Source organism: Schistocerca gregaria, chromosome 3 (assembly GCF_023897955.1).
Source record: "Schistocerca gregaria isolate iqSchGreg1 chromosome 3, iqSchGreg1.2, whole genome shotgun sequence".
NCBI classification, from domain to species: domain Eukaryota; kingdom Metazoa; phylum Arthropoda; class Insecta; order Orthoptera; family Acrididae; genus Schistocerca; species Schistocerca gregaria.
Window position 1 is genome coordinate 205,009,980 of NC_064922.1, and position 27,545 is coordinate 205,037,524.

The 27,545-nt window shown below is 40.3% G+C and overlaps 1 protein-coding gene across 4 annotated transcripts in view; it reads left to right on the plus strand.

Annotated features, from left to right (window-relative positions):
* The window catches only part of LOC126354138 (calcium-independent phospholipase A2-gamma-like), a 59,444-nt gene that overhangs the window by 30,202 nt on the left and 1,697 nt on the right, over positions 1-27,545 (plus strand). For all 4 annotated transcript variants that reach the window (XM_050003536.1, XM_050003535.1, XM_050003538.1 and 1 more), the window contains exons 5-8: positions 1,197-1,315; positions 1,395-1,600; positions 7,012-7,203; positions 16,809-17,010. In XM_050003536.1, the coding sequence (XP_049859493.1) occupies positions 1,197-1,315; positions 1,395-1,600; positions 7,012-7,203; positions 16,809-17,010 (719 nt within the window). The remainder of the gene's footprint in view (positions 1-1,196; positions 1,316-1,394; positions 1,601-7,011; positions 7,204-16,808; positions 17,011-27,545) is intronic.

Genomic DNA, 27,545 nt, shown 5'->3' on the forward strand with positions numbered 1-27,545 from the left:
GGAAAAAAGAAGACAAAAGAATTAAAAGAATAACATGTGAATGTTGCAGGTTAGACTTGACAGAAACTGTTATCAGTATCAATTGAACTACAGATTACTGTAATCACTTACAATGATGGTGTCAAGTTATCTTAATTTGTAACTTCAATTCAAAATTTCTTGCTCTTTTGTAATAATTCCACCACATATCTTCCATCTTTGAGGATGCTCATTACATCTATGTGATTACTGTGCTATTCACAATAAAGTGCCTGGCAAAGGGCTCAATGAATTTTTTCACATTGTGCTGAGTGTGTCAGCAATTCTACTTTTGCATTATGATGAGACATTCTTACATCTGGAAATTTTCTGCAGAGTCAGTCTGTGTGTCAAGCATGGTCTCAAATATGGATTCTGATTTTTCGTGGATGAAACAGTAATACTTTCCAATATTCTAAGTGATGTACCATTATTTTTTCACTATCAGGACTGTTTTTTTTTTTTACTTTATCCTCACTTCAGATTTCTTGTGGCATCTCATTGGATGCAGTATATTGTATAGAAAATTTGATTGTTTTTTCGAGCTATATTTTTGTTTGATGACTTCCAGTTTCTCCTTCCAGTGCAGTTGAGTAGTGGTTTTTTTTCTTTGTCTTTAGGTTTTTTGTATTTTAACAGTTTGTATTATGTTTTACCATTCTGAAAGCCTATGAAGAAATTATTTTTATAACTAGTATTATATCTGACACCAGGTGTCCTATGCTTAGTTTGCTGTTCTTCTTGGCTCACTGTGCCCTTCTTTGACTGTTTTATAAATAAATAATTGTACAGGCTAATTCTCAAAAATCTGAAAACAACAAGCCACAGTTAATAATGTTAGTTATTAAGAACAAATAGTACTTTTACCTGTTTCAAACTGATGGGTTGGTCTTCAGAAGGCTGTACACATTTAACTACCATGTAATGATGAACCTGTCAGTTTGAAACTGCTAACAGCGCATTGTTAACTGTAGGTGCTTGCTCTGGTTGCTTTTTTTGTATGAATTAACCTGTATTTCACACAGCCAACAGTTCATTGTCTCCATTTTCAACAAATAACATAAATGATTATAGTTATTACAGGTTTATATGCACCCATTTATGTCAGAGATGGAAAGATTACTTTTATACATGACATAATTGAAGCCCCACTAATGATCTTGTACCCCTTTTTTCAGAGGTGTTGTTGTGATAGAGATGCTCAAGAAACTGGAAGAACTTACTGGGAAAAGTGTATATGAATTGTTTGACTTCGTCTGTGGTGTCAGTACAGGTGCTATACTAGCTTGTGTTGTTGGTATGTATACAAGATAAGACTTTTTGATGTGTTTTTGCACTTGCTTCTACAGTTATTAATGGCTTTTTGTTGATTTTAGGTGCCCAAAGAAAACCATTAGACGAAGTATCCACACTGTATAAAGAACTAAGTACAGAAATCTTTACTCAAAATCCTATTTGGGGAACCAGCAGCTTAGTATGGTCTCACTCCTATTACAGTACTGAGTTGTGGGAGAAACTGCTGAAAAATTATATTGGAGATACGCAGCTTATAAAGACCTCAAGAAGTCCCAATTGTCCAAAGGTATGTAGAAGATTAATGTGGCTTTATAAGAAAAAAAAAATTCTAAATAAATTGAATGTTCAAAATTTATTAATGTTGTTTCTTTTTATTTTCATATCTTACTGTCCCTGTCGAATAGGATTTGCATGTTATTCTCCTTAAAAACTAAATATAAATTTCAGATTTCAGACTGAAAGTCTTGTCAAGTGTGAGAGGAGCAATTTTAAACTAATAACATAAGGAAAGGGAAAATAAGAAGAGATGATTAGCTTTCTATAATTTTCATTATAAAATTTTAAGCTGAAGCCATTGAGTTTTATTAGGTATATTGTAAATACCAACTTCTTGCATACCAGTGCAACATAAGATAATTAATAAAGTAGTGTGTATCAGTGGAGGCCATATGAGTCTACCAATGTCCTTTTTTGATCACTTCATTTTCAGTTCTTATGATTTCAGAATTCCATTTTGTTCCATCTTGTCTCTTATCTGAGTTTTATAAGGACCAAAACTACTTCAAGAGCACCAAAAGACTAAGATAGCTATGCATTGCTAGCAGTGGTATAGTTTATACATGATAGTGTTACTTTAGATCCTCATTCCTCCTGTAGTAGACATATTTTTGTAATGTACCAGTATGACACATATCAGTAATGCAGTTTCAGAACCAAACAATGCAATAGGCATAATGTGGCATAACTTGTCAAGCTCATACACAATTTAAGAGAGACATTTAAAAATTTTTCCTGTGTAACACGCTGCCTGCTTACCTGCTTAGAGCTTGTTGTAGTAGGCTTCTGCATGTATTGTACAATCATATGTAATGTATAAAGTATTGTAGTGCAGTGTTACACTACACAAGGGACTGATGACCCTGTAGTTTGGTCCCTTTATCCCTCAAACCAACCAACCAACCACCCATGGTTGAGCAGGTCACTACCACGATCGTTTTTGCAGCAGAAAACGCAATCCCTCGCTCTTTAGGTTGGCCCCAGTGAAAGACAGTCGCTTGGTGGTCACCAGAAGCCGCTGAGGCAATTACAGTGTGTCGACGAACTTCCCTAGAGCATCTGATAGCCTTTAAGCAGCTATGTGCCCGTGTGTACCAGCTTATAAAATGATGGAAACAAGAGTGTCGGGAGAGGTATGTGTCGAGGAATGGATGCCATACGTCATCTTCCCGAGTATGGACCAAGGTCAGACGTCTTTTTGGGTACCAGACCCCAACAGTTGTCCCTGGCGTTACCATCAATGGTGTGCTATGTAGCAATGCAAATGTGATTGCCAAGCAGTTTCCTGAGCACTGTGCTCGAGTCTCTGCATCGGAGAACTATCCCCCAGCCTGTCACACCCTCAAATGGTGGATGGAAAGGGAAGTCCTCTTGTTCACTACTTGCCACAGTGAACCTTACAACACCCCATTTACGGAGTGGGAGCTCCTCAGTGCCCTTGCACATTGCCCCAACACAGCTCCTGGGCCAGATCGGATTCACAGTCAGATGATTAAACATCTTTCGTCTGACTACAAGTACCATTTCCTTGTCATCTCCAACAGGATCTGGTGTGATGGCGTCTTTTCATCACAATGGCAGGAGAGCACCATCATCCCAGTGCTCAAATCCGATATAAACCTCCTTGATGTGGATAGCTATCAGCCCATCAGCCTCACCAAAGTTCTTTGTAAGCTGCTGGAACATATGTCTTCATGTCAGGGTGGCTTCTGCCAGGGTCGCTCTACCACTGATAATCTTGTGACTCTTGAGTCTGCCATCTGAACAGCCTTTTCCAGATGCCCAGACCTGGTTGCTGCCTTTTTTTTTGATCTACGCAAAGTGTATGACACCACCTGGCGACGTCATATCCTTGCCACATTATACGAGTGGGGTCTCAGAGTCCCAATTTTTATCCAGAATTTCCTGTCACTCCGTACTTCCAGTGTCCAAGTTGGTGCCTCCAATAGTTCCTCCCATATTCAGGAGAATGGGCTCCCACAGGGCTCTGTATTGAGTGTAACACTATTTTTAGTGGCCGTTGATGGACTAGCAGCAGCTGTAGGGCTGTCTATCTCACTCTCTCTGTATGCAGACAACTTCTGCATTTCGTACTGCTCCACCAGTACTGGTGTTGCTGAATGGCACCTACAGGGAGCCATCCACAAGGTGCAGTCATGGTCTCTTGCCCATGGATTCTAGTTTTCGGCCACTAAGTCGTGTGTCATGTACTTCTGTCGGCATCGTACCATTCATCTGGAACCAAAACTTTACCTTCATGATGACCCACTCACTGTAATGGAGACATATCGATTCTTAGGACTGGTTTTCGATGTCCGATTGATTTGGGTACCTCACCTTCGTCAGCTTAAGCAGAAGTGGTGGCAGCACCTCAATGCCCTCCACTGCCTGAGCAGCACCAACTGGATTGCAGATCGCTCTACTCTGCTGCAGCTCTACAGAGCCCTTGTTCAATTGTGCCTTGACTATGGGAGTCTGGTTTATGGTTCGGTGGCGCCCTCAGCATTGCATGCGCTCTGCCCAGTGCACCACTGTGGCGATCGCCTAGCGATGGGAGCTTTTAGAATGAGTCCGGTGACCAGTGTCGTGGTGGAGGCCAGAGTCCCAACATTGCAGATCTGACGTGCACAATTGCTCACCAGTTATATGTGCCTGATGGATGCAGTGTATTCACTGCAGGGCTGGTAGCTACACCTCCTGCTCTTGAGCACATCTGTTCATATCCTGGGGAGTCGTTTCATCTGTGTACTGACTCCTTGAGCAGCCTACAAGCTATCAAGCAGTGCTACCCTCGCCTTCCTTTGGTAGTGTCCATTCAGGAGTCCATCTATACCCTGGACTGGTCCCATCGTTCAGTGGTGTTTGTGTGGACCCCACGACACGTCGACATCCCAGGCAACGAACTTGCCAACAGGCTAGCCGAACAGGCTACATGGAAACCGCTTCTGGAGATGGGCATCTCTGAACCTGACCTTTGTTCTGACTTATGCCGTAGGGTTTTTTGGGTTTGGGAGATGGAATGGCATAACAGGACACACAACAAACTGCATGTCATTAAGGAGACTGTGAATCTGTGGAAGTCTTCCATGCAGGCCTCTAGTAGGGAATCAGTTGTCCTCTGCCGGCTCCACATTGGCCATGCTTGGGCGACCCAAGCTTACCTCCTGCGCCATGAATAAGCACCTGATTGTCGGTGCGGCACCCAGTTGACAGTGGCTCATGTTCTGGTCCTCTGCCCCACTTTTAGTGCACAGCAATGAAATCTTGGGTTACCGGACTCATTGCCACTAATTTTATCTGACAACGCCTCATTGGCTGATTTAGTTTTACATTTTATTCGTGAGGGTGGGTTTATCCTTTGTCCCTCTGTGTCCTCCACCCTAGTGCTTCTAGGGTGGAGGTTTTAATGTGTTGCAGTGTGGCTGGCTTTTTTTTATCCTCATGGTCAGCCAGCCATGGTAATTTACTTTGTTGTTTTAATCTTTTCATCCCGTTTCTTGCATTTCTGTGATTTTCTTGTCCCCTTTTGTCCATTTACATGTTTGTTGCCTTTCACCGCTCTTGTAATTTTTCCTTTCATTCTGTTTTGAGTTGTGAGTCTCATTTGTTTTATTCTCACACTTCTGGCATTCTTTTCTTCAGAACAAGGGACTGATGACCTTGTAGTTTGGTCCCTTTCCCCCTCTTTTAATCCAACCAACCATCCTATCCATTTCCCTTTCCCTTTCTAAATTTTCTAACTAACCTGCCTGATTAAAGGATCTAACATTCTGTGCTGTGATTCATAATGCTAGTTTTGTTTCTCCTGATGCCAACATCCTCCTGAGTAGAGTCCCAACCCAGAGATCCGAATGGGGGACTATTTTACTTCCGGAATATTTTGCCCAAGAGAGGATGCCATCATTATTTAACCACACGGAAGAGCTCTATGTCATCAGGAAACATTACAGCTGTAGTTTCCCCTACTTTCAGCCATTCGCAATACCGGCACAGCAATGCCGTTTTGCTTGATATTGCAAATCCAGATCAGTCAGTCATCCAGACTGTTGCCCCAGCATCTACCGAAAAGACTCCTACAGTATGGCTATCTGTATTGCTGAGGCACGCAAGCCATCCCACCAATGGCAAGGTCCATGGTGCATGGGGGATATAACCAGATAGAATAATCATTAGTTCTGACAGCATCTTTAATTTGTACAGTACAGAGAGAACACACAAAAATATAGATGATTTCATCATTGCTGATATTGTATTCCATGATGTAGAAACAGATGGCAGGATATGTTCCAAAATAAGAAACAAATACACAGCATTGTTAGAGAATGATAGGGAAACATATGGAAGGAAATGTTCCAATATAAGAAACAAACCCAGAACATTGTTGCTGATGAATAAGACTGGCTGTACTGATATAATATTGGAATTAAATCACAGAATAAGAAACAAGTATTTGTAGGTTGGGGCTCATTTGGTGTCTGAAAAATTTCAATTTATGTACAAGAGGATGTTTTCTGTTCTTACTGTTACTCACTGTAAGAGTATTTTGAAATGTGTTGTGCTCAGTTTTTACTTGAAAGTAGAAACTCTAACAGTGACTTCCAATATTATAACAAATGGATTTCATAAAGGCAGTGCTGCAACGTATTGACTTAAAATTTTCTTTGGATAGTTTAGCTGTCGTAGGATTCGAAGTTCTTGGGCACTCTCAGTATGATCATAATTTTGATGAAAGGACTGTGCCATGTTTGCATAAGTGAAGATTCTACTGGTGGGACAGTAGTTTTCTTCAGAAGAAAAGTGGTGCCAGAACCACTTGGAAGAAGTGCTTTGATTGTTTTCGAAATATCAGAAGGCTGAATATATTGGGAGTTGTGTTGAAAAAGTAAAATAAATGGGTTATTATTTTTTATCTAGCTGGCTGAAGGTACACTGTACATTCAAAATGACGTATCTAAAACAATAGCTAATGGTAGTTTTAGACGTGCTGTGTTCTTTTTACCGTAGAATTTCCAGCAAAATTGTTGTAGCATTTTTGGCTGTCATATGAAGAATTATGATAGATTTTTTATGTTAGGTGTCAGTAATTTTTGCATCCATGTCACTCCACCCTGCTTACCATCACCTTTACTTCTCTGCATGTTTCAGAGGGCTGGGGTTCAACTGCGTTGTGTGTTTTTCCAAAAGTGCTTAAGGTAATGTGCTTCCCCGTCCTTCCACAAACTGAATTTCTATTCAGGTCTAATTACCCTGTTGTTAGCTGTTAAACCATAATCTTCCTTTCGCTTTCCCACTTTATGCCTTCAGCTTAGTCACGGGAGATGCAAGGTTGCATTTAAATCAAAGAGTGCACCCCATTTACCTTGAATTTATTTATTTGTTATCTGTAACTATTGGTAATGTCATCTTGTACATTTTTTCTAGATTGCTGTCGTCTCTGCTATTGTTAATCAACCACGAGTACAAGCCTTTATATTTAGAAATTATTCTCTGCCATATGGAATAATTTCACAGTATACAGGAGGTTACAAACATGCATTGTGGGAGGCAGTCAGAGCATCTGCAGCAGCACCATCTTACTTTGAGGAGTTTAAACTAGGAGAATATTTACATCAGGTGAACACCACAAATTTAATGTCCAGTAATGCATTTACTGTTTTTCTTACCTTCTTGGATTATAAGTGATACCTTGTGTGCATATTCCGTAGTTAGGTTAACTACTGCTTGTGGTGTACACTGGTTTTCACATATTATTGAAATACTAAGGCGAGTAAACAGAGAACTTTGTTTACACGTTAGTTGAGCTTGTTGTTTCCATAGCAGAAATTCATAAAATTATGGAATGCAATAGTTAGCATTGTCTCATTGCAACATTTATAACACACACTTGTTCAGATAGAAGTTGGATGACAGTTCGTTCTATTGAAGTGAACAAAACTAACTGGGATAGCCAGCCTGGATGCATTCTCAGCCCATGTTCATTAGACTTAACTGTAGCAACAACTAAAGCACTGGTACATCAAATATCTGCACACAAGATGAATAGTTGAACGAGTTGCATGATAGTCTTTTCACCTAAAACTTCATGAGAAATCACATATAGAAACTGTATAGCTACTCTGTGATGTGCTTGCACTGATAACACTGAGTGTAAGCTGGCAGTGAAGGAAGGAAGGAATGGGAGGTATCCATTATTTGCAATAACATCCACTTCATCAGCTCCCTCTTTGCTCATTTCAGTGTTTCTGTTGAGACTGTAACTATTTAGCAAAGAGGTGTCAACAACTTGTAAATGTTTCTGTGATGTTGTAGTCACATTTTAACAGAATTTACATTATGGTTTCACAACGAGGCAGTTGTAGAAATAAGTCATTTTGGAATAAACATATTCAGAATTGTGAATACCATTAGACTTTAGCTGCACAATTTATTTGTGACAAATGAAAATTTGTGCTGGCCCAGGACTCTCCCAAACCCTGATTTCCCCGCTTTACATGAACGTTCACTATAACCACTTCAGCAATCCGATCGCACCTCCAGGACTGACCTAAATATCTACATGTCAGCGAGTGTTTATATCCTGCACTGGCTCTATTGCTGTGACTCCCGTACGAGGAGAGATTTTATTACTTTTGTTGAGACCAGTCTTAGGCATGTAAATACTGTTTGTCATGTCTGTCATGCATGCATGTTTGAAGGACATTGCCTAGTACATTGTAAAATGTAAACACTGCAAATAGTAAACATCAGTTTGTTTTAAAGAGGATAACACAGATGAGAGAAAGCTTTTAAAATTTTGTTTTATGCCGGCTCCAGTCGAAAGTTTTAATTGGAAGTTTTAGTGTGTTGCATACTGGCTGTCTCATCCTTTTCCAGCCCAGCGGTCAGATATTCATGTTTTTCTGCTGTGAACTTTTTAATTTTTGTTGGATTTTTTCAAGTGAGTCACATTAATCACGTCACATCATATCTTTTCAAACAATGGAAAGTCCAGAATTTAATACTGTTTTATGAGAAGAATAGTGTGTTACTTTCCATATAGTGGAGATGTTGAATGTTTGGCAAAAAAGGGCTTCGTCGAAAGTGGACAAAACACACACACACACACACAAAATCATGCAGGCACAAAACACACACACACGACCCCTGTTTCTGGCACCAGTGGTCACGTCTGAATTCACTTGTATGAATGATATGGCCATGTGCTGTCTACTTTCAACGAAGGCGTTTTTGGCTGAAAGCTCATACTGCTAAGCTGTTTTTTTGTTGTACTTGTCTGCGACTCAGCGTCTCAGAGACAGTGGTCGTATGTTTGTGCTTGTGTGAGCCAGAGGCCAGAGACAGAGGTTGTAAGCTCGTTTGGGACAGAAAATGTGTGCTTTTGTGGATTTCCTGGGAAGAGGCACTACAATAAACTCTCAAAGGTATTTCCAAACTCTGCACAACCTCAGAAGAGCAATACAAAACAAGTGCAGGGGAAGGATGGGCTCGAAGATCTTGCTGATTCACGACAACGCCCGGGCCCACACGGCAAATGCCACTCTTGAAGTTCTCGAATCTTTTAAGTGGGAGTTGTTTCCTCATCCGCCGTACAGTCCCGACCTGGCACCGAGCAACTTCCACTTATTCCCAACAGTGAAGAAGTGGTTGGTTATGCAGCGTTTTGGTGACGACGCACAGCTTCAAGAAGAGGTAACCACATGGTTGAAGGTGCAGGCGGCCGAATTTTATGACAAAGGAATTTCCAAGCGCGTCCATCGCTACGATAAGTGCCTTAATATAAATGGCAACAATGTAGAAAAGTAGTATTTAAGTGTGGCTTTCATCTGTATATAATAAAAAAAATTCCAATACTTTATTTATTTTTAATTCCAAAACATAATGTACTTTGTGCATAGCCCTCGTACATCTGTTTTGTGATAACTGTTCAGCACTAAACAAAAATTATTTGTTTAATAAGGATGTGTCAAGCGTTTGCGGATGCTGGAAAATTTCGGACAATAGAGGTATTCTTTCTTATCAGGAGACACTCAGTCTTACCGTCTGATAGAGCTTTTGGCACAATCAAGAGATCACTGCAAAGAACTGACAGAGTATAAACTGCCTATTGGCTTCTGTCTTGGATTCTTCAGCCGACATTCATCTAATGATTTTTCTGACATTTCGCCAGCTCAAGTGGCTGGCATTGTCAAAGCTTCACCCCCCATTGCCGGTGGTGAACTGGAGCCGAGCTCGCGGGCGCAGACTATATGTACCAGGCGCACCAAAGTCCGAGGGCTTCTCCGCGGTCAGTTCCGGTTCGGTTCTCCTCTTGCTACCTGCAACGGTCATTCGCTGCAGTACGGGAAGCCAGGATCCGTTGACCTTAAGGCTTTCATCTTTCTTGTTCAAACTGTTTGCGTGTTTTTGTATTTCTACAGCTTCTCTGAACAAGCACGTGTGATAGTGCTTCTCTACAGCCAGAACTTCCGTGTTGGCGAATTTTATTATGTGGTCGGTCTCATTCAGTGCGTGCTCTGCCACAGCCGATTTCTCCACCTGCGCCAACCTGCAATGTCGCTTATGCTCTTTGATCCTGGTGTTGATGGATTGTCCAGTCATTCCGACAAACTTTTCCGCATGTGCATGGTATACGGTATATTCCCGACATTGCAAGTGGGTCTCTTTTCTCCTTCGCCGATCTAAGACACTCTTTGATCTTCCTTGTCGGTTTGAAAATCGTCTTTACGCCATGTTTGCGCAATATACGGCCGATTCTGTCCGTCACTCTGGGAACGTATGGCAGAAAGGCCGTACCCGACATTTCTTTTTCTGGTTCCTTACTTCGCCGAATGTTAGGCTCTGTTACACTTCTAATATAATTTTTGGAGTACCTATTGCTCCTTAGGACAGTTTCCAGGTGTTGCATTTCTCGTTTGAGGTGTTGCGGCTCACATATTCGTCCTGCTCTCGTTACGAGCGTACTAATCATGCCTCTTTTGTGGCTCGGGTAGTGGTTTGACAGTTTGTGCAGGTATCGGTCCATGTGTGTCGGTTTTCGATACACGCTGTGTCCCAGTTTTTCGCAGTCCCTTGTGACCAGCACGTCTAGAAATGGCAGTTTCTTGTCCTTCTCTACTTCGGTGGTAAATGTTATGTTGGCATGGAGGCTGTTAAAGTAACCTTAGGTTTGCAAGTCGCCGAGTGCAGTGCCTGTGCTTCGAATTGTTCCATGAAGAAGTTGGCCACCACTGGACTGAGAGGACTACCCATGACGATGCCTTCCAGCTGTTCGTAGAAATCTCCATTCCACGTGAAATAGCTCATGGTGAGACACGCATGGAAGAGCTTTCTGATGTCCTGCGGGAACATGGAACCCTTTCTGATGTCCTGCGGGAACATGGAACCGATGTGCTCCAGAGTGTCACTGAGTGACACTTTCGTAAATAACAAAACAACATCAAAGCTAACTAAGATGTCGTTTGGTGCAAGTTTCAGTTTCTTCAGCTTCTCAATGAAATGTCCTGAGTCCTTAATGTATGTGTTGGTCTTCCCCATGTGTGGCTGGAGCAGAGAGGCCAAGTGTTTTGCCAGCTTATATGTCGGTGATCCAGGAGCGCTAACGATCGGTCTCGGTGGAACGTTGTTCTTATGGATCTTGGGTAATCCATACAGCCGAGGTGGTAGGGCTTCTGTGTTGCGCAGGTTACTCTGTATGTCCGCCGGCAGAGAAGAAGTCTTGATTAATCGATTCGTATTCCGTGTGATACGCTGTGTCGGATCTGCGCTTAGTTTTCGGTATGTCGTCGGATCTAATAGGTCTCGGATCTTTTGCTCATAATCTTCGGTCTTCATTACGACGGTCGCATTCGCCTTATCGGCAGGCAGTACCAATATACTCTTGTCGGCATTGAGATTCTTAATGGTTTGTACCTCTTCTTTCTTCAGGTTGCAAGCTGGTGGTTTTGCTCGGCACAGTATCCTGGCTGTTTCCGTACGTATTTCCTCTGCCCTTTCACAAGGAAGGGTCCGAATGGCTGCTTCGGTGTTGGCAATGATATCCTCCATAGGTATAGTTCTCGGGATGAAGAACACACTCTTCCTCTTCGGTCAATTGTCGTTCAGTGAGGTTGACCACTGTGTGTGACATGTCGGGAATCGCCTTGTCGGTCTGATTCCGGCATCTTTCAAACTTTTTCTTCTGTCGCTCAGTGCAGCGCTCGAGTTCGTTCTGCATGCTCCTGTGAGTGATGCTGTCGATCTTGTCCCAGTTGTCTCGATGCATTCTGCTACTTAGTTGATAGAAAATGTCCAGAAGTTCCTGATCCGTTCTTGCCAAATCTCTCTGTGTTGTATGTATTCGCTCACGAAGAAAAGCTCGTTCCATTCTGTCGTAGATACAATGTGCTTGGGCAGTGGTGAATAGGCGCCTACATCTCAAGAACTTCGGTGTAGCACATTCATCTCGGCACCGTGACAGAAAGGCAAGAGGACATAAGTCGTGTTTTCTTCTTCCGTTGTTGGTCAAGGCGTCGGTACAATCTGCAAATCTCCTCCCCGTACAGGCGTAATACAAAATTATTAAGGCTTTCGTGGCCACTTGTTGACAAACCGACAAAGAAGATCAAAGAGTGTCTTAGATCAGCGAAGGAGAAAAGAGACCCACTTGCAATGTCGGGAATATACCGTATACCATGCACATGCGGAAAAGTTTGTCGGAATGACTGGACAATCCATCAACACCAGGATCAAAGAGCATAAGCGACATTGCAGGTTGGCGCAGGTGGAGAAATCGGCCGCACTGAATGAGACCGACCACGTAATAAAATTTGCCGACACGGAAGTTCTGGCTGTAGAGAAGCACTATCACACGCGCTTGTTCAGAGAAGCTGTAGAAATACAAAAACACGCAAACAGTTTGAACAAGAAAGAGGAAAGCCTTAAGGTCAATGGATCCTGGCTTCCCGTGCTGCAGCGATGACTGTTGCAGGTAGCAAGAGGAGAACCGCACCGGAAATGACCGCGGAGAAGCCCTCGGACGTTGGTGCGCCAGGTACATATAGTCTGCGCCCGCGAGCTCGACTCCAGTTCACCACCGGCAATGGAGGGTGAAGCTTTGACAATGCCAACCACTTGAGCTGGCAAAACGTCAGAAAAATCATTAGATGAACGTCGGCCAAAGAACCCGAGACAGAAGCCAATAGGCAGTTTGTCAACAAGTGGCCACGAAAGCCTTAACAATTTTGTAGAGTATAAACTGTTGTGGATTATGTTGAACTGATCATATCATCTAGTACAAGAAGACAATTCTCCAAAAAGGTTGTCTCAACAGATGAAATCGTTGACTTCAAGTTATAGTGGATGGGACTTTACAAGAGGACGACAACTCATTCTCTAGAGACAGTTACATCACAAAGGGACTTGAAAGTAGCATTCAGTGTTTAAACATTTCATCATTTTTGTCATCAGTGATAAGGTATTTGGGTCTGTAACAGCTTGCAGCATGATCAGTGGTTTAAATACCCATTCAGATTATGACTACTTGGAGTTTCTTGATCCAGTGTCAACTTCCCAGCTGTTCAAGCCTACTCAGATGACTACATTCCTGCCAATGTCAAGATGATGATAGGTGTAAAGAAGTTGGCTGCTTACATAGTGCAATAAGAACACATCCTAGAATTCTGAAATACATTTCATCAGTGGCCAACTGCTGTGGGAGCACTGGACACAGATGATGTGTTATTCGTGATATTCATTATTGATTAACAATTTGTTTTAACATTGTCTAACATTTACTTATATATTTATTGACAGTTCCTTTTTTTGTGTGCCGTAAAAGTTATAAGATTTTTATGTCTCACTTATTTCTGAAAAGCCATATGTCCAAGAGAAATATTCAGGTCTGGTCAATAAATACATACAGTATTTGAGTACAGAATAAATCAGTATAATTGTTCATAGTCGCATATCTCAGATGGTCACTGCAAACAGTTAAGAAAATGACCCCTAAAATATTAAAACAGTTTTTTCCACTTCTTTCAAAACAATGTCAGATGGATGTAGGGCCCTTCTGAAATAAGCGATTCAGTTGTTATATGTAGGCCATCCAGGGGATCTGGGTGAAGGAAAAAGTACGCTACCCTGTCACACACAAGTTGCTTTTTACCATTCGACAATTATAGTACCATCCTTGCTATGCCACACTCCATGAGGGACATTGCCACACAGACTTGCGACTACCAATTCAGTATTGCAGTTCTGAAGTCACCCAGTATCATAATAACATTCAGTCTCCTCCTACAGCTGCATGACAAGCCACCAAATCTTTGCCCTTGGCATTGAAATCACCTGCTACACAACTGGCAGGCCATAAGGGACAAAAGAAACACTCCTGTGAACACTTTTTACGTCCCTCCAACCAGCAAATGTCTGGGTCCTCGTCTGCCAGTCATAAAGGCTCATCCATAGCCAAACTATCAGACTATCTCATTGAACACATGGCTGCAAGCTGTTGCAGTCCTCATTTTCCTTCCTCGTTTCACCTATTGTCTTTATAATGTCTACATCCTTCCTTCATTAGCTGTCACCAGGTCAGACTGACTCCAGCTTACTGGTCGGCTCCCTCACCCATTTTTGCTGTTCGGTGACTTTAATGCCCATCATCCCCTTTGGTACTCTTCAAGGACCTGTCTGAGAGGTTCCCTCTTGACAGAGCTTAACCTGCTCAACCTCATCTATCTTAACACTGGAGCACCCATGTTCCATTCAGAATCCATGCACACCTATTCTCATCAGGACCTCTCATTCTGCACTGCCCAGCTTGCCCGTAATCTAGAATGGTATGTTTTCTCAAGCAGACAATTTCCATTGTGCTATCCATTTGGTGACTTTCAATCCACCTGAATGTAAACCCAGTTGGCAGCTTTCTAAGGCTGACTGGAGACCTTATTTCTACCAGGGGCCTTTGACAAACATTTTCTCAGTTGTGATGACCAGGTAAAGTACCTTATGAACATTGTTCTTACCACCGGAGAATGTTCTGCACTTCACACTACTACTTTACCCCACCGTGTCCCGGTCTCCTTGTGGACTGAGGTGAACCAAGGTGTGATTCGCATATGGAGACATGCTCTCCACATTTTTAACCATCATCCTGTGATGGCGAACTGTATTCATTATAAACAGTTGCACATGCAGTGTTGTTGCATTGTTTGGTCTACAAAAAAATCCAACTAGATTTCCTTTACTAGTCGTTTTAACATTTTCACTCTCTTCTGTTGTGTGGGGTAACTTCTTTTGGTTCTCTGGGACCAAGGTTCATTCCCTGATTTCCAGCCTGACTATAGCAGATGATGTCATTGTGGATCCTGTTGCTATCTCCAACACCTTGGGCATCTATTTTGGAAGATTTCAAACTCCACCTACCATCACCCTGTCTTCTTTCCTCAGAAACAAGTGAAGGAGGCTCGGGTGGTATCCTTCTCCTCTCAAATCATGAATGCTATGATGCTGCCCTTACTATGAGGGAACTTGACCATGCTCTCACCTCATCCTGATCTTCCACCACCCCATGGCCAGACGATATTCACTTTCAGATGTTGCAGCACCTCTCTTTTGCAGGCAAACACATTCTCCTTCGTATGTACAATCGCATTTGTGCAGATGCCACATTTGCCAGTCATTGGTGTGCAGCCACTGTCCCCAATAAGGACAAACACTTTGCTTCTAGCTACCACCCTATTTCTCTCACCAGTTGTGTTTTCAAGGTGAGAACATACGATTCATGGTGGCTCAAGTCTCAGAATCTACTACCCACTGCACAGTGTGGATTTTGTGTATGCCGTTCTGCAGTTGACCATCTCTTCACTTTGTCAACCCATTTCATGAACAGTTTTCTGTGAAAATACCAGACTGGCCATGTTTCTTGATTTGGAGAAAGCTTACAACCCCTGCTGGGACTGGTATCCTACTCCACACACTGTGGACTTTGAGGTTGCCTGTCCCAGTTCCTTCAGGAATTTTTAAAAACAGAGTTTCAGCCTTGTTGGACACCTTTATCCAGGAAAAGAGGGTGCCTCAAGGCTCCATCCTGAGCATCGTCCTCTTTGCTATAGCCATTAACTCTGTTATGGTGTACGCCCCTGGTAGCTGAGTGGTCAGCGCGACAGAATATCAATCCTAACCGCCCGGGTTCGATTCCAGGCTGGGTCGGAGATTTTTTCAGTTCAGGGACTGGGTGTTGTGTTGTCCTAGTCATCGTAATTTCATCCCCATTGATGCACAAGTCGCCGAAGTGGCGTCAAATCGAAAGACTTGCACCTGGCGAACCGTCTGCTCAAAGTGAGGCCCTAGTCACACGACACTTACATTTTACTCTGTTATGGACTGACTCCTGCCAGGTATCTTTGGTTCCCTTTTAATTGATAACATTGCAGTCTATTGCAGTTCTTCATGAACTTGTCTCCTTGAGTGGCACCTTCAGTGATGTCTTGATTGTCTTTACTCATGAAGCATCGACAATGGCTTTTGCTTTTCCACTGACAAAACCATTTGTATGAATTTCTGGTGGGGGAATGGGTTTCTTCCATTGTCTTTACATCTTGGGCCTGCTGCACTTCCATTCACTGAATCTGTGAAATTCTTGGGGCTTATGCTTGATAGGAAACTTTCTTCATTCTTCCACATGTCCTACCTGGCCACAAATGTCTTACCTCTTCCTAGGCGTCACTCTTTTTACTCCAGCACTCATCAGCCATAGCCTTGCTAACCACTCACAGTAAAAAAGGGGGGGAGGGCAGTGGGTGGGAGAAGCAAAATGAGGGGGGGGGGGGGGGGGGGGGAGAGGGTTGCGAGTGGCAGCTGTACTCACTTTAACCTAAAAAAAGAATGGTCTTTTAAAGCTCTGAAAAAATTTTTTACAGTTACCTATGACTATGTGTCTCAGTCAGTTGAATTTGTGTAGTCGTCTGCAGTAATTCTTATTTGTCATTTTTTTTTTCATTTACATCCTGTCTCTTCTATTACTATAACATAAACAAGAAATATTGATGTTATTTAGGATATTACTTATTTTCACTCAGATCTATCTTGAATAACCCAGAACAAGCATGAGAACTACAATGTGATCACATAAAATTTTCTTACTAGTTGACTGGCCATTTCTGCTACTTATGCTTTTCTTTTTCATTATGTCATTACATTTCTACTCTAAATACTCTAATAAATATATGCATTACTTTTAGGATGGTGGTATTCTCGTAAATAATCCATGTGCTGTGGCTGTCCATGAGGCACGACACCTGTGGCCTGGCTCTCCTATTCAGTGCATAATTTCTTTTGGTACTGGCCGTTGTCAACCAGTAATAGGAATTCAAGAGGAATCTTTGTCATCGTCATGGAAAACAAAATTCTTGAAAATTCTAGACAGTGCTACAGACACTGAAGGTTTGTAACAGTGCATATTTATTTTCTGCTGTATTGTTACTTGAGTTATACAATAACATGCACATTTTTAAGAAAATGTTAATTTAAAATTGTAGAAAGGTTATTATGGTTGGCCATTGTAGTCTCAATTATGCTTTATCGTATTTACTCGAACCTAAGCCGCACTCGAATCTAAGCCGCACCTAAAAAATGAGACTCAAAATCAAGGAAAAAAATTTTTCCCCCAATGTAAGCCGCACCTGAAATTTGAGACTCGAACTTCAAGGGGAGAGGAAAAGTTTTAGGCGGCACCTCCAAATCGAAACAAAGTTAGTCCATTGTGATATGAGACACAATTTAAGTCGAATGAATGACGATAGAGCTACAGTAGTTTGGTTCGAGTCGTAAGCTTAGCAGTTAAGCTTTACCAGGTAGCCATTGCTATGCGTCAGGCGCTCCATCCGTATTTATACGGGTATCCTTCGTTTTTCACGTGCTTTGTCTGGTTTGAATTGATTGCTTACTTTTCTTTGATCTAATAAATGCCATTCTCTTTGTTATAGGTGTTTACGTCACTCTAAACTGAAAATGTATTACTGTACTGTGTCATGCATTGTTGTCGCATTCTGGTAATGTGTGTTCACGACCTGTCGCCGCTCTTGGCATGGATTGCTTTGGTGTGCGCTGCCGCCGCTTACAATTAAAAAAAAAAAAAAAAAAAAAAGAGAGAGAGAGAGAGAGAGAGAGAGAGAGAGAGAGGAATCGTCTCATTAGCGAAACAATGGCAAGCGACTGCTATTTGTTGTTATTTACACTGCTGCTTTCTTTGATAATGATCAGCAAGAACCAAATAATAAATAGCGTTTGATAGATGATGTTCTTAACGAGAATTTAGCGAAAAATTTTCTCTGTTTGAAAATCTTTGCAGACGCCTCTTTAGTACATTACTTTCTGCACAGAAATTAGTCATCTTAGATTTAAAAATCTACTCAATTGCCATGCTTCATTTCTGACTGTATCACTATTAGGCATAAGAATAATACGAATATAAACATGACATGGTATGTGTATTCTTCCACGTTTGCTGTTGTCTCACTCTAGTTTTGTAGTTTATTAGGCAGACAGGATTTAAATGAGATAGCAGCAAACACAAAAGAATACATGGCAAAATGTTTATATTGGTATTATTCTTATGGCGAAGAGAATACTGCATGTGATTCACATTTCATCAGGTTCTTATTAGCAACCATTGCTTCTCACAGGTAGGAAAAAATTCAGAACATATATTGACAAACATTGCAAACAGTCTTGCCAGTCGGATTTTTGTAGTACATTGAAAAGCTGCTACATTCAAAGATGAACAATATGGAATTTGTATTTACTTCGTTGGATAATGTATGAAAATGCAGTGTTCAAAACTCGGGGCGTAGAAAAAAGCTCGTCTTCCACCTTTTTTAAATTTATTTACTGACGCAGAGAATTTGGTGCCAGAATTTATCTTTGTGCCTGCAAAGCATGCCTGTTTAGCGCTACATATGTTTGATGGCAGAAATTAGTTGTGGCGGCACCTACCAACATATTTCAGAACTTCCGCTTACTTTGCACTCGATTCTAAGCCGCAAGCAGTTTTTTGGATTACAAAAACCGGAAAAAAAGTGCGGCTTAGATTTGAGTAAATACGGTAGTTACATAGTAATTGGCAGTATCTTAATCCAGAAAGAAAGATGACTAACACCTTTTTGCAGCATCAGTGTAACTGGTAGAGGAGAAGTAAGAGACCCAAAAGATATTTTTAGCTATTGTGTCCATCGTTCATTTCTCCTCTTTTTAAGAGATAATATGAAGAAAGAAGAGAGACTTATCCTTCCAAAATTTTCATAATTATAACAACAGAGAGAAGAGGGAGAACCTATTTTAAAGACAAAATGATTAGTATTGGACAGGGAAATGGTCACTGCTGAGTATTGAACTTGCTTTCTTCTTCTTTTCAATATGAGAATTTAACAAATGCTTACATCTCTGATCTTGTGATGTAAGATGAATTTAACAGTGTCTACATATTCAAAGTTCCATGATGCAGTTGGACTCGAAGATTTATAGAACAAGTAGTGTTTACATTATTTAAAAAGTTGGACAACTGCAGCCAAAATTCTACTTGGCAAATAAAATCTTCCACACTGGTTGTTAAAATACTTTATTAAAAGTCACTGACTGTTTTGCACCAATAGAGATGCAGCTTCAGGTGATAGTTTTTTTTAAACACTCATGCCATGACAAAGTGATTACTTAGAGCCAAGTTATATATACTTTTTATCTATGAACGATAGGACTTGGCTGTAAGCAGTCACTTTGTGACACGACTGTTTAAAAAACATATCATCTGAAGATGCATCTCTATTGATGCCAAGCAGATAGTGACTTTTGTAAAAGTATTTTAACTGCCAGTGTGGAAGATTTTATTCACCAAGTCAATGTTTGTTCAACAAAGATTATTATTGCAGTTTCGATTAACCCTCCTATGCTAATGAGTATTGACTGTTGATATATCTGTCTGAGGTCACACCCATACAGCTCTATTAGTGGGATACATGGGCACTATGAGAATAGTTTGGGATCTATGTCATTTTTATGCAACCATAGAACAGTATTTGAACATTGAAGTAATTGATACTTCATGTGTTTCTTTTTACCACCCTCTATTCAACTTAGAGAGATTGAGTTTCTTTTCCCCACAATGTTTTGAATATATTTTGTTAATAAAAATTATAGAAACTGGGACTTGTTAGCACAGCAGGTAGTTGCATATATTTTTGTACATTAGCACAGATTTTTTAAGATCACTGTGTACAAGCCATAGTAAAAGCGAAATCTAAAAGATGTCTCTGTATTATCCATAATAATTTACTAGTTGCCTTCACTTTAAATGTTAAGTCATTAATAGGCACATAAATTGCCTCTGAATGTTGATTATATTGTGTGCTTGAAACCAGCCGTGATCTGTTTTCTAAATCATTATTTACATTTGGCTCTGATATTTCCATTGCCATAAATTATAGTTAGTTCCAGACATTCTATTGATATAACTTTGAATTTCAAGATTACTCATTTGATGTGGAATGGCTTGTTCTGGCAGTTCTGTGTTAAATACTGTTAAAAATTAATGTTTATTTGCACACAGGCAGTGAAAGTTTTAGTTGACAGATCTCTTTTTTATACATCTTTAAGTATATGTTTGAAGACGAGTTTGGCCCAAATACTCTTGAGTCCTGCATGGTCAAAGAAATGACAGATTCTTGAGAGACAGAAATACATGAGAGAGAGATGGAAAAACAGCTGGAGTCACTTGATAAAGGAAGGTCACTGGACCCACTTGAATAACTGTCAGTTTGCTTTGAATATGCAGAAGACATGGTCCCTCTTCTACTTCAGGTTAATGAAACAAAGCAGCATTCCATGTGATTAGAAAATAGTACAGATAGTTCCTGTCTTTCAGAAAAGTCATGAACAGCTGCCCAGAAGGAAAACGAATCTCACAGATATCACTTTGTTACAAAATTAGGGAACAAAATTGTGCTCACATTTATCATCATCAGCAGCTAGAGATGTATTTATGTTGCTCCTTCATGTTTTTCTAATGCCATTAATCCACCTTCAATTAGATTAAATCAAACAATTGAAAATCCATAATGGAATAACAATTATGAAAAGGAAAGGGTATCATTACAGTGTTTTCTTATCACTTTGGACTGAGCAAAGAAATTTTGTGGTCCACCTTCCACCTATTCACCTGGTTACAAGTTATGCATACCTCTGTTTAATTATCATTAATCACAATTCTGCCATGCAGTCCAGTCTTTTCTCTGTTCAAATTGATTACTTTTCTGACTCTTAAAGACCATTGCCTCATTCTGTTGGTCAAAACAGATTGTACACACTGACTTCAAACTTCCCATGTAGAATGTTGGAAGCTACGTTTTGGAAAAATGTATATTGTTTACCTAAACCATTCCAGGCCATTTTTATTTTTCTGATTGTTTCTTTTGCTGTCCATCCCATCATTTTCTTCAGCTGTCCTAAATACAAAAGCTCATCAGCTGGTTCTATGATTATTTCCTCTTCAGTGAATATATTGTTCTTTACTTTAACATTATTATAACTGAGTCTTTGTCCTACTTACAAACTTGCTCGATAAGGCTCTTTCATTGTTCTGAAAGGCTATGTTTGTCATAGGGTAAAAGTACAGTGTAATCAGCAAACTGAGAGTGATTTGGATGTGTTTAATTAAGGTGTTTCCTTCTTCATTTGCCTGCTTTGAGGATCTGAAAATGTTGTCAGAGACTGTTGAGAACATATTTGGTGGTATGGAATCACTTCGCTGGACTCTCCTCAGTTCTGAATTTCCCACTATCCAGATGGAATATGTAGAAGCTGTACCTTATATGCATTCATTCCTCAGTGTGATAATTTAGAATGAATTGATGCCTTCTTCCCCTATGGTGCCAGTACAGATTTGCTTGAAACGGAGTGAAAACTTTTCTCAACATGTATGTATTTCAGAAAAAGCATTTATTCATAATCTTTTGTTTCCTTCCATAATTTTGCCCATGACTTTGAAAGTGGTCCATTGTGTGATACCTGCATCTAAAGCATGCACAGATCTTTGCTAGATTAAAATATTGTTTAGTTTCTATATGGTTGGTAATAATTTTAGTGGATACTAGCATTTTCCCTGTTTCTTTGCCTCTGTACATGTGTCATAATTCGCACATCTTTTGATCCCCTCTCTTTGCCAATTACCTCCTCACCTCCCTACCTGTCCATCTCTTCCTCCTATGTCTCAGCTCGTCTCTCTCTCTCTCTCTCTCTCTCTCTCTCTGTCTGTGTGTGTGTGTGTGTGTGTGTGTGTGTGTGTGTGTGTGTGTCCTCCTTCCCCTCCTTCATTTTTTGTATCTCCTCCTGCACAACTATCCCTACTGATCACTGCCTGCCCCCTCTTCCCCATAGGTCAGCCCCTCATTCCCTCCTCTCAAATCTTGTCCTCTATCCATCTCAACCTTCCTCCTTGGCATGACCACCCACATCCACATCTGTAGACCCTGTAAAAGACGTCAGTAAAGCAGGCTGGTGTACTCCCCCAACATGCTTCTTGTGCAGCACAAGGGTTTGGAAACACTGTGTGTCCCATGATGTGTAGGCTGCCCCTGCAAAGCAGGTCGATAAGGCAGGTTGATACTATTCATATGCAACACACCTATCATTCAGATCAACTATATGCCACAGGCTTAAAAACGTGCATGTTTCTACATCCATAAATACTAGAGCTGGAATACGAGAATTGGAACTTAAATAATGGCAACTATTTATTCACAACCGATACAAAAGAGTTACATGTTTGCACTTGTTACTGTCTTTCAAAGTAGTCACCAGCATTGTGTAGAACCCATTGCCAGCGATGTGGAGGCGTAATATACTGTTAGCAGAGCCTGTTCTGTTTATGGTGTGAATGGAGCGGTCTACTACCTGTCGAATCTCTGGAACAGTTCTGAAGCAAATGCCACAAAGTTGTTGCTTCATGTTCAGAATGAAATCAAATCAAATCAAAGTCATGGGGAGTATGGTGGATGGTACAGTACTTCCCAGTCCCATTGACCAGACAGAGCAACCACAGCTTGCACTGTATGCGCCCACGCGTTGCCGTGCAAAATGATGGGTGGGTTGTGCAAAAAGTGTCACCAATTCTTTCGCAAAGCTGGTCGCAGGTGATGCTCTAAAAATAAACAGTAATACCGTGCATTGACAGTCTGCCATGGAGGAGCGTAATGTGTTAAGATAACACCATCACAGTCGTACAACATAGTGACACCATTACATTAGGCCGCTCATTCACTAGCGACTGTTTTTCCCTCGATGGTGCGCATGACAGTGACATGGGACAAGCGAGTCCATTTGCTTGGAGGTAAGATAGGTACGTCAACATGTGCTATCAGCGGCAAAAGTAAATTCCATTGCATAGTGTCTGCACAGCAGTGTTGCCACTATTTAAGCTCCCCAAAATGTTGATCTTATGAGGAGTTAGTTTATCAAATTTGGCCCACTTCAGTCCAAGGGCCTGGGAGTAGTTCTTACAAATGCTCAGCTTCATGTGCATGTGGTGTGTGTGTGTGTGTGTGTATGTGTGTGTGTGTGTGTGTGTGTGTGTGTAGGGGGGAGGGGGGAGGATGGATGAAGGGCTTTTGGGTTAAAGCTCACTTGTTTAGTTGTCTTTTTGTTGTGCTTGTCTGCAACTCAACCTTTTCATGACATTAAACATGTAAGGAAAGGCTAGATTGCTACTTACCATAAAGATGACATGTTAAGTTACAGACAGACATAATTAAAAGACATACGTCTAAGCTTTTAGCCACAGCCTTCATCAGAAAAAGAAACACTCACCACTCTGTACTCTGTCAAACTCTTCACGCAGTATCGTATTTCCTATTTCATCCTCATCTACATACTCTTCCATTTCCCCTCTTTATACTCCTTCCACCTTTGTGCTTTCCCTTCTTTGCTTAGAACTGGGTTTCCATCTGAGCTCTTGATATTCATACAAGTGGTTCTCTTTTCTCCAAAAGCCGCTTTAATTTTCCTGTAGGTAGTATCTATCTCACCCTTCGTGAGATAAGCCTCTACATCCTTACATTTCTCCTCTAGCCATGCCTGCTTAGCCATTTTGCACTTCCTGTCGATCCCATTTTTGAGACTTTTGTATTCCTTTTTGCCTGCTTCACTTACTGCATTTTTGTATTTTCTTCTTTCATCAATTAAATTCAGTATCTCTCCTGTTACCCAAGGATTTCCTTAGCTCTCATCTTTTTACCTGCTTGATCCTCTGCTACCATCACTATTTCATTCCTCGAAGCTACCCATTCTTCTTCTACTGTATTTCTTTCCCCCCATTCCTGCCAATTTGTCCCTTGTGCTCCCCTTAAACTCTGTACAACCTCTGGTTTAGTCAGTTTATCCAGGTCCATCTCCTTAAATTCCCACCTTTTTACAATTTCTTCAGTTTTATTCTACCGTTCATAACCACTAGGTTGTGGTCAGAGTCAACATCTGCACCTGGAAATGTCTTACAATTTAAAACATGGTTCCTACATCTCTGTCTTACCATTATATAATCTATCTGATACCTTTTAGCATCTCCAGGATTCTTCCATGTATACAATCTTCTTTTATGATTCTTGAACCAAGTGTTAGCTATGATTAAGTTATGCTCTGTGCAGAATTCTACTAGACGGCTTCCTCTTCCATTTCTCACCCCAATCCATATTAACCCACTATGATTCCTTCTCTCCCTATCCCACTCTTGAGTTCCAGTCACCCATGACTATTAAATTTTCATCTCCCTTCACTATCTGAATAATTTCTTTTATTTGATCATACATTTCTTGAATTTCTTCGTCATCTGCAGAGCTAGTTGGCATATGAACTTGTACTATTGTAGTAGGCATGGGCTTCGTGTCTGTCTTGGCCACAATAATGCGTACACTATGCTGTTTGTAGTAGCTTACCCGCACTCCTATTTTTTAATCATTATTAAACCTACTCCTGCATTACCCCTATTTGATTTTGTATTTATAATCCTGTATTCGCCTGACCAAAAGTCTTGTTCCTCCTGCCACTGAACTTCGCTAATGCCCACTATATCTAACTTTAACCTGTCCGTTTCCCTTTTTAAATTTTCTAACCTACCTGCCCGATTAAGGGATCAGACATTCCGAGCTCCAATGCGTAGAACGCCAGTTGTCTTTCTCCTTATAGAGCACCATAAAGAACAGTGAATGGGCAACGTTGACATTTCTGGAGGCCTACCACAAAAATGGTGATTCATTACTGGATTGAATCATAACCAGTGATGAGGCTTGAATGAAATACGTCAATCGCGAGACATAATTACAATCCACCGAGTGGGGGCACACAAGGTCCCACCCAAAAACCAAGAAAATGTTTGCAAACCTTGTTAGCAAGGAAATTGATGGGGACAGTTTTTTGGGATAGGCAAGGTGTGCTTTTTATTGATTTTCTTGAAAGTGGAGCAACCATAAATTCTACGCGGTACTGTCTAACTTTGCACAGCCTTAGAATAGCAGTTCAAAACAAATGCTGAGGAAAGCTGAAGTTCAAAATTTTGTTCTTGCACGACAATGGCTGACCTCACATGGCAAACCACACTAATGTACTCCTTAATTCATTCAAATGGGAAATTTTCCCTCATCCACCCTACAATCCCAATCTTGCACCAAGCAACTTCCACTTGTTTCCCAAGATAAAGAACGGTCTTGCAATGCAACGCTGTGATCAAGTGACTGTGTGAAGTAGTAGTATGTCAGTTACTCTTTCAAGTGTATATATAAAATGTATTTCTTCTATTTAATTTTTTTAATGCCAAAACATTCCCTACTTTCTGAATAGCCCTCGTACAAAAAATAACCATAAATACTTAATACAGTGCACAAAATAATGGCAAAATAGTTTACATTATGTAGATAAACTTACTACACACCACATACATAGATGAAGTTACACAAAAGATTACTATATTGCAAGCTGAATGATTTGTGCAACAAATATTAAACTATTAAAAAAGCTTAAATCTTGTTATTATCTCTTATTTTAAAATTATTGTCACGATAAAAACTGAAAATTAAGAAACTGCCATTAGGAAAACTTGTGTGAAAATGTTGTCACAAAATGTTGCAAAAAACAATCCCAATTAAGTACGAGAATGATTGGCTGAAATAAGCAGAACAACTGTGAAACAGTGCATGCATGATATGTCAGTCTTGTACAAAAGTTGGTTAACATAAGCTTTCTTCGCCTGAAAATAAATTTTCTCTAAGATAATGTAGTAGTTTCGGGAGAAAATGCAGTAAAATATTTTCTATTGCTCAGAAATAAGGTGATCTTTTCCCCTGAAAAATATTTTTATAGTAAATTTGGCTTATTTTTTAACTTTCTGCATGCTTGATGAAACAATGTATCATTTTGTACAGGGCTGTGTATAATTCTGGTTTGTTACATGCATTGTTTTGCATGTCCAAAGATTTTCTGATGATTTGAAGCCACTGTTAAATGTAATGTATAAGCAACTAAATGATAATCAACTGTAATAATCAGTTTTTAAAATTATATCCAATGCAGTGCTTAAAATGCAGTGGTTTTCTACAAAACACAATTTCATGTGCAAACATGAGTTTTAGTATGTAAAACTTGAATGATGAAAGATTTTTGGTAAATACTTCTTACAGTTACTGTAAAGATATATTTTTTATCATCAGCTATAACACTGTAAACTGTCTCAGCTTGTGCAATTTGTGTAAAACTGGATTTTATGTGCAATTTTTGACCTCTGTATCATGGCAACAGATAAAGCTTTCAGGAAATAACGTGGAGACAATTAATTACATGTATTTGTCTATCTTCTTACAAAATTTGAACCATTTTGCACAATTTTGAAACCTAGAAGTGGTCCATGTAAAAATACTCATAGAAAACATGTTTTTTCGTGTAAAATCTGAATGAAGCTAGATTTTTGAAAGCTAGTTTACAATTTCATTGTCAGAATGCATCTGTCATGTATTTGATTCACTTTAACCTGCCCCTGTGCATTCAGTTCACATAAGAACAAATTTTGCATGCTACATTTAGTTCGAGTTTAAACTGTCATATCTTGACAATGGATGAAGATTATTGGATGAAAAAATTTCATTTTGACTTAATCCATTTATCTATTTTTGTGCAATGCTTAAACTGTTTCGTATAAGGTTAAGGTATAGAGATGACACACTTCAAAAACCACCTGAAAAATGTGTTTTTGAACATAAATCCAAACAGAGCAAGATTTTTTTCAAGTGGTTAAAACTTACTTTAACTCAAGGTTCGATACACTCATGGACCAAATTCAAATTTGAACCATCAGTCTTGCTTCAGTCCAGAGTTATTTAGTGGTGACTGTTTTTGTATGTAAAATCTGAATGGGGCACATAAAAATGGTGCCATTAGCTGAACTTTAATTTCAGCCCAATTAAAATCTTTTGCAAGAGGAATTAAGCAACTCACTCAATTTTCCTGGGTGCTAGGTCTGGTTTGTCATTCAAACGTTGGCTAATGTACTATAACATAGCTACAGGAAGACAAATGTTCCAACGTCTATACAAATGGCCACTAGGCTGGTCAAAACAAAAAACTTTTTACCCAATTTTCCTTTGTGAAATAGGAACTGAGCACCAAGACCCCCAAAAAAACCTTGATTCTGCATACGGCCTTTTCATACACATTTGTTACAGTGCTTCCATGCTGTAGCAATTAGTAACCAGTTACTGATACTTCAGATATACACTTCAGTACTATAACAAGTGTATCAAGGAATTTTTTCTGCCTGATGCGCCTGCTGTGATGTCAGTAATCCATAGAACATTTAGCTCATTGCAGTAGAGCACTCAGATCTCTGTATTGACAAATTTATAAACCTGGACTGCAATATGGTATGTAGCTTCTACATCAAACAGTGTCAA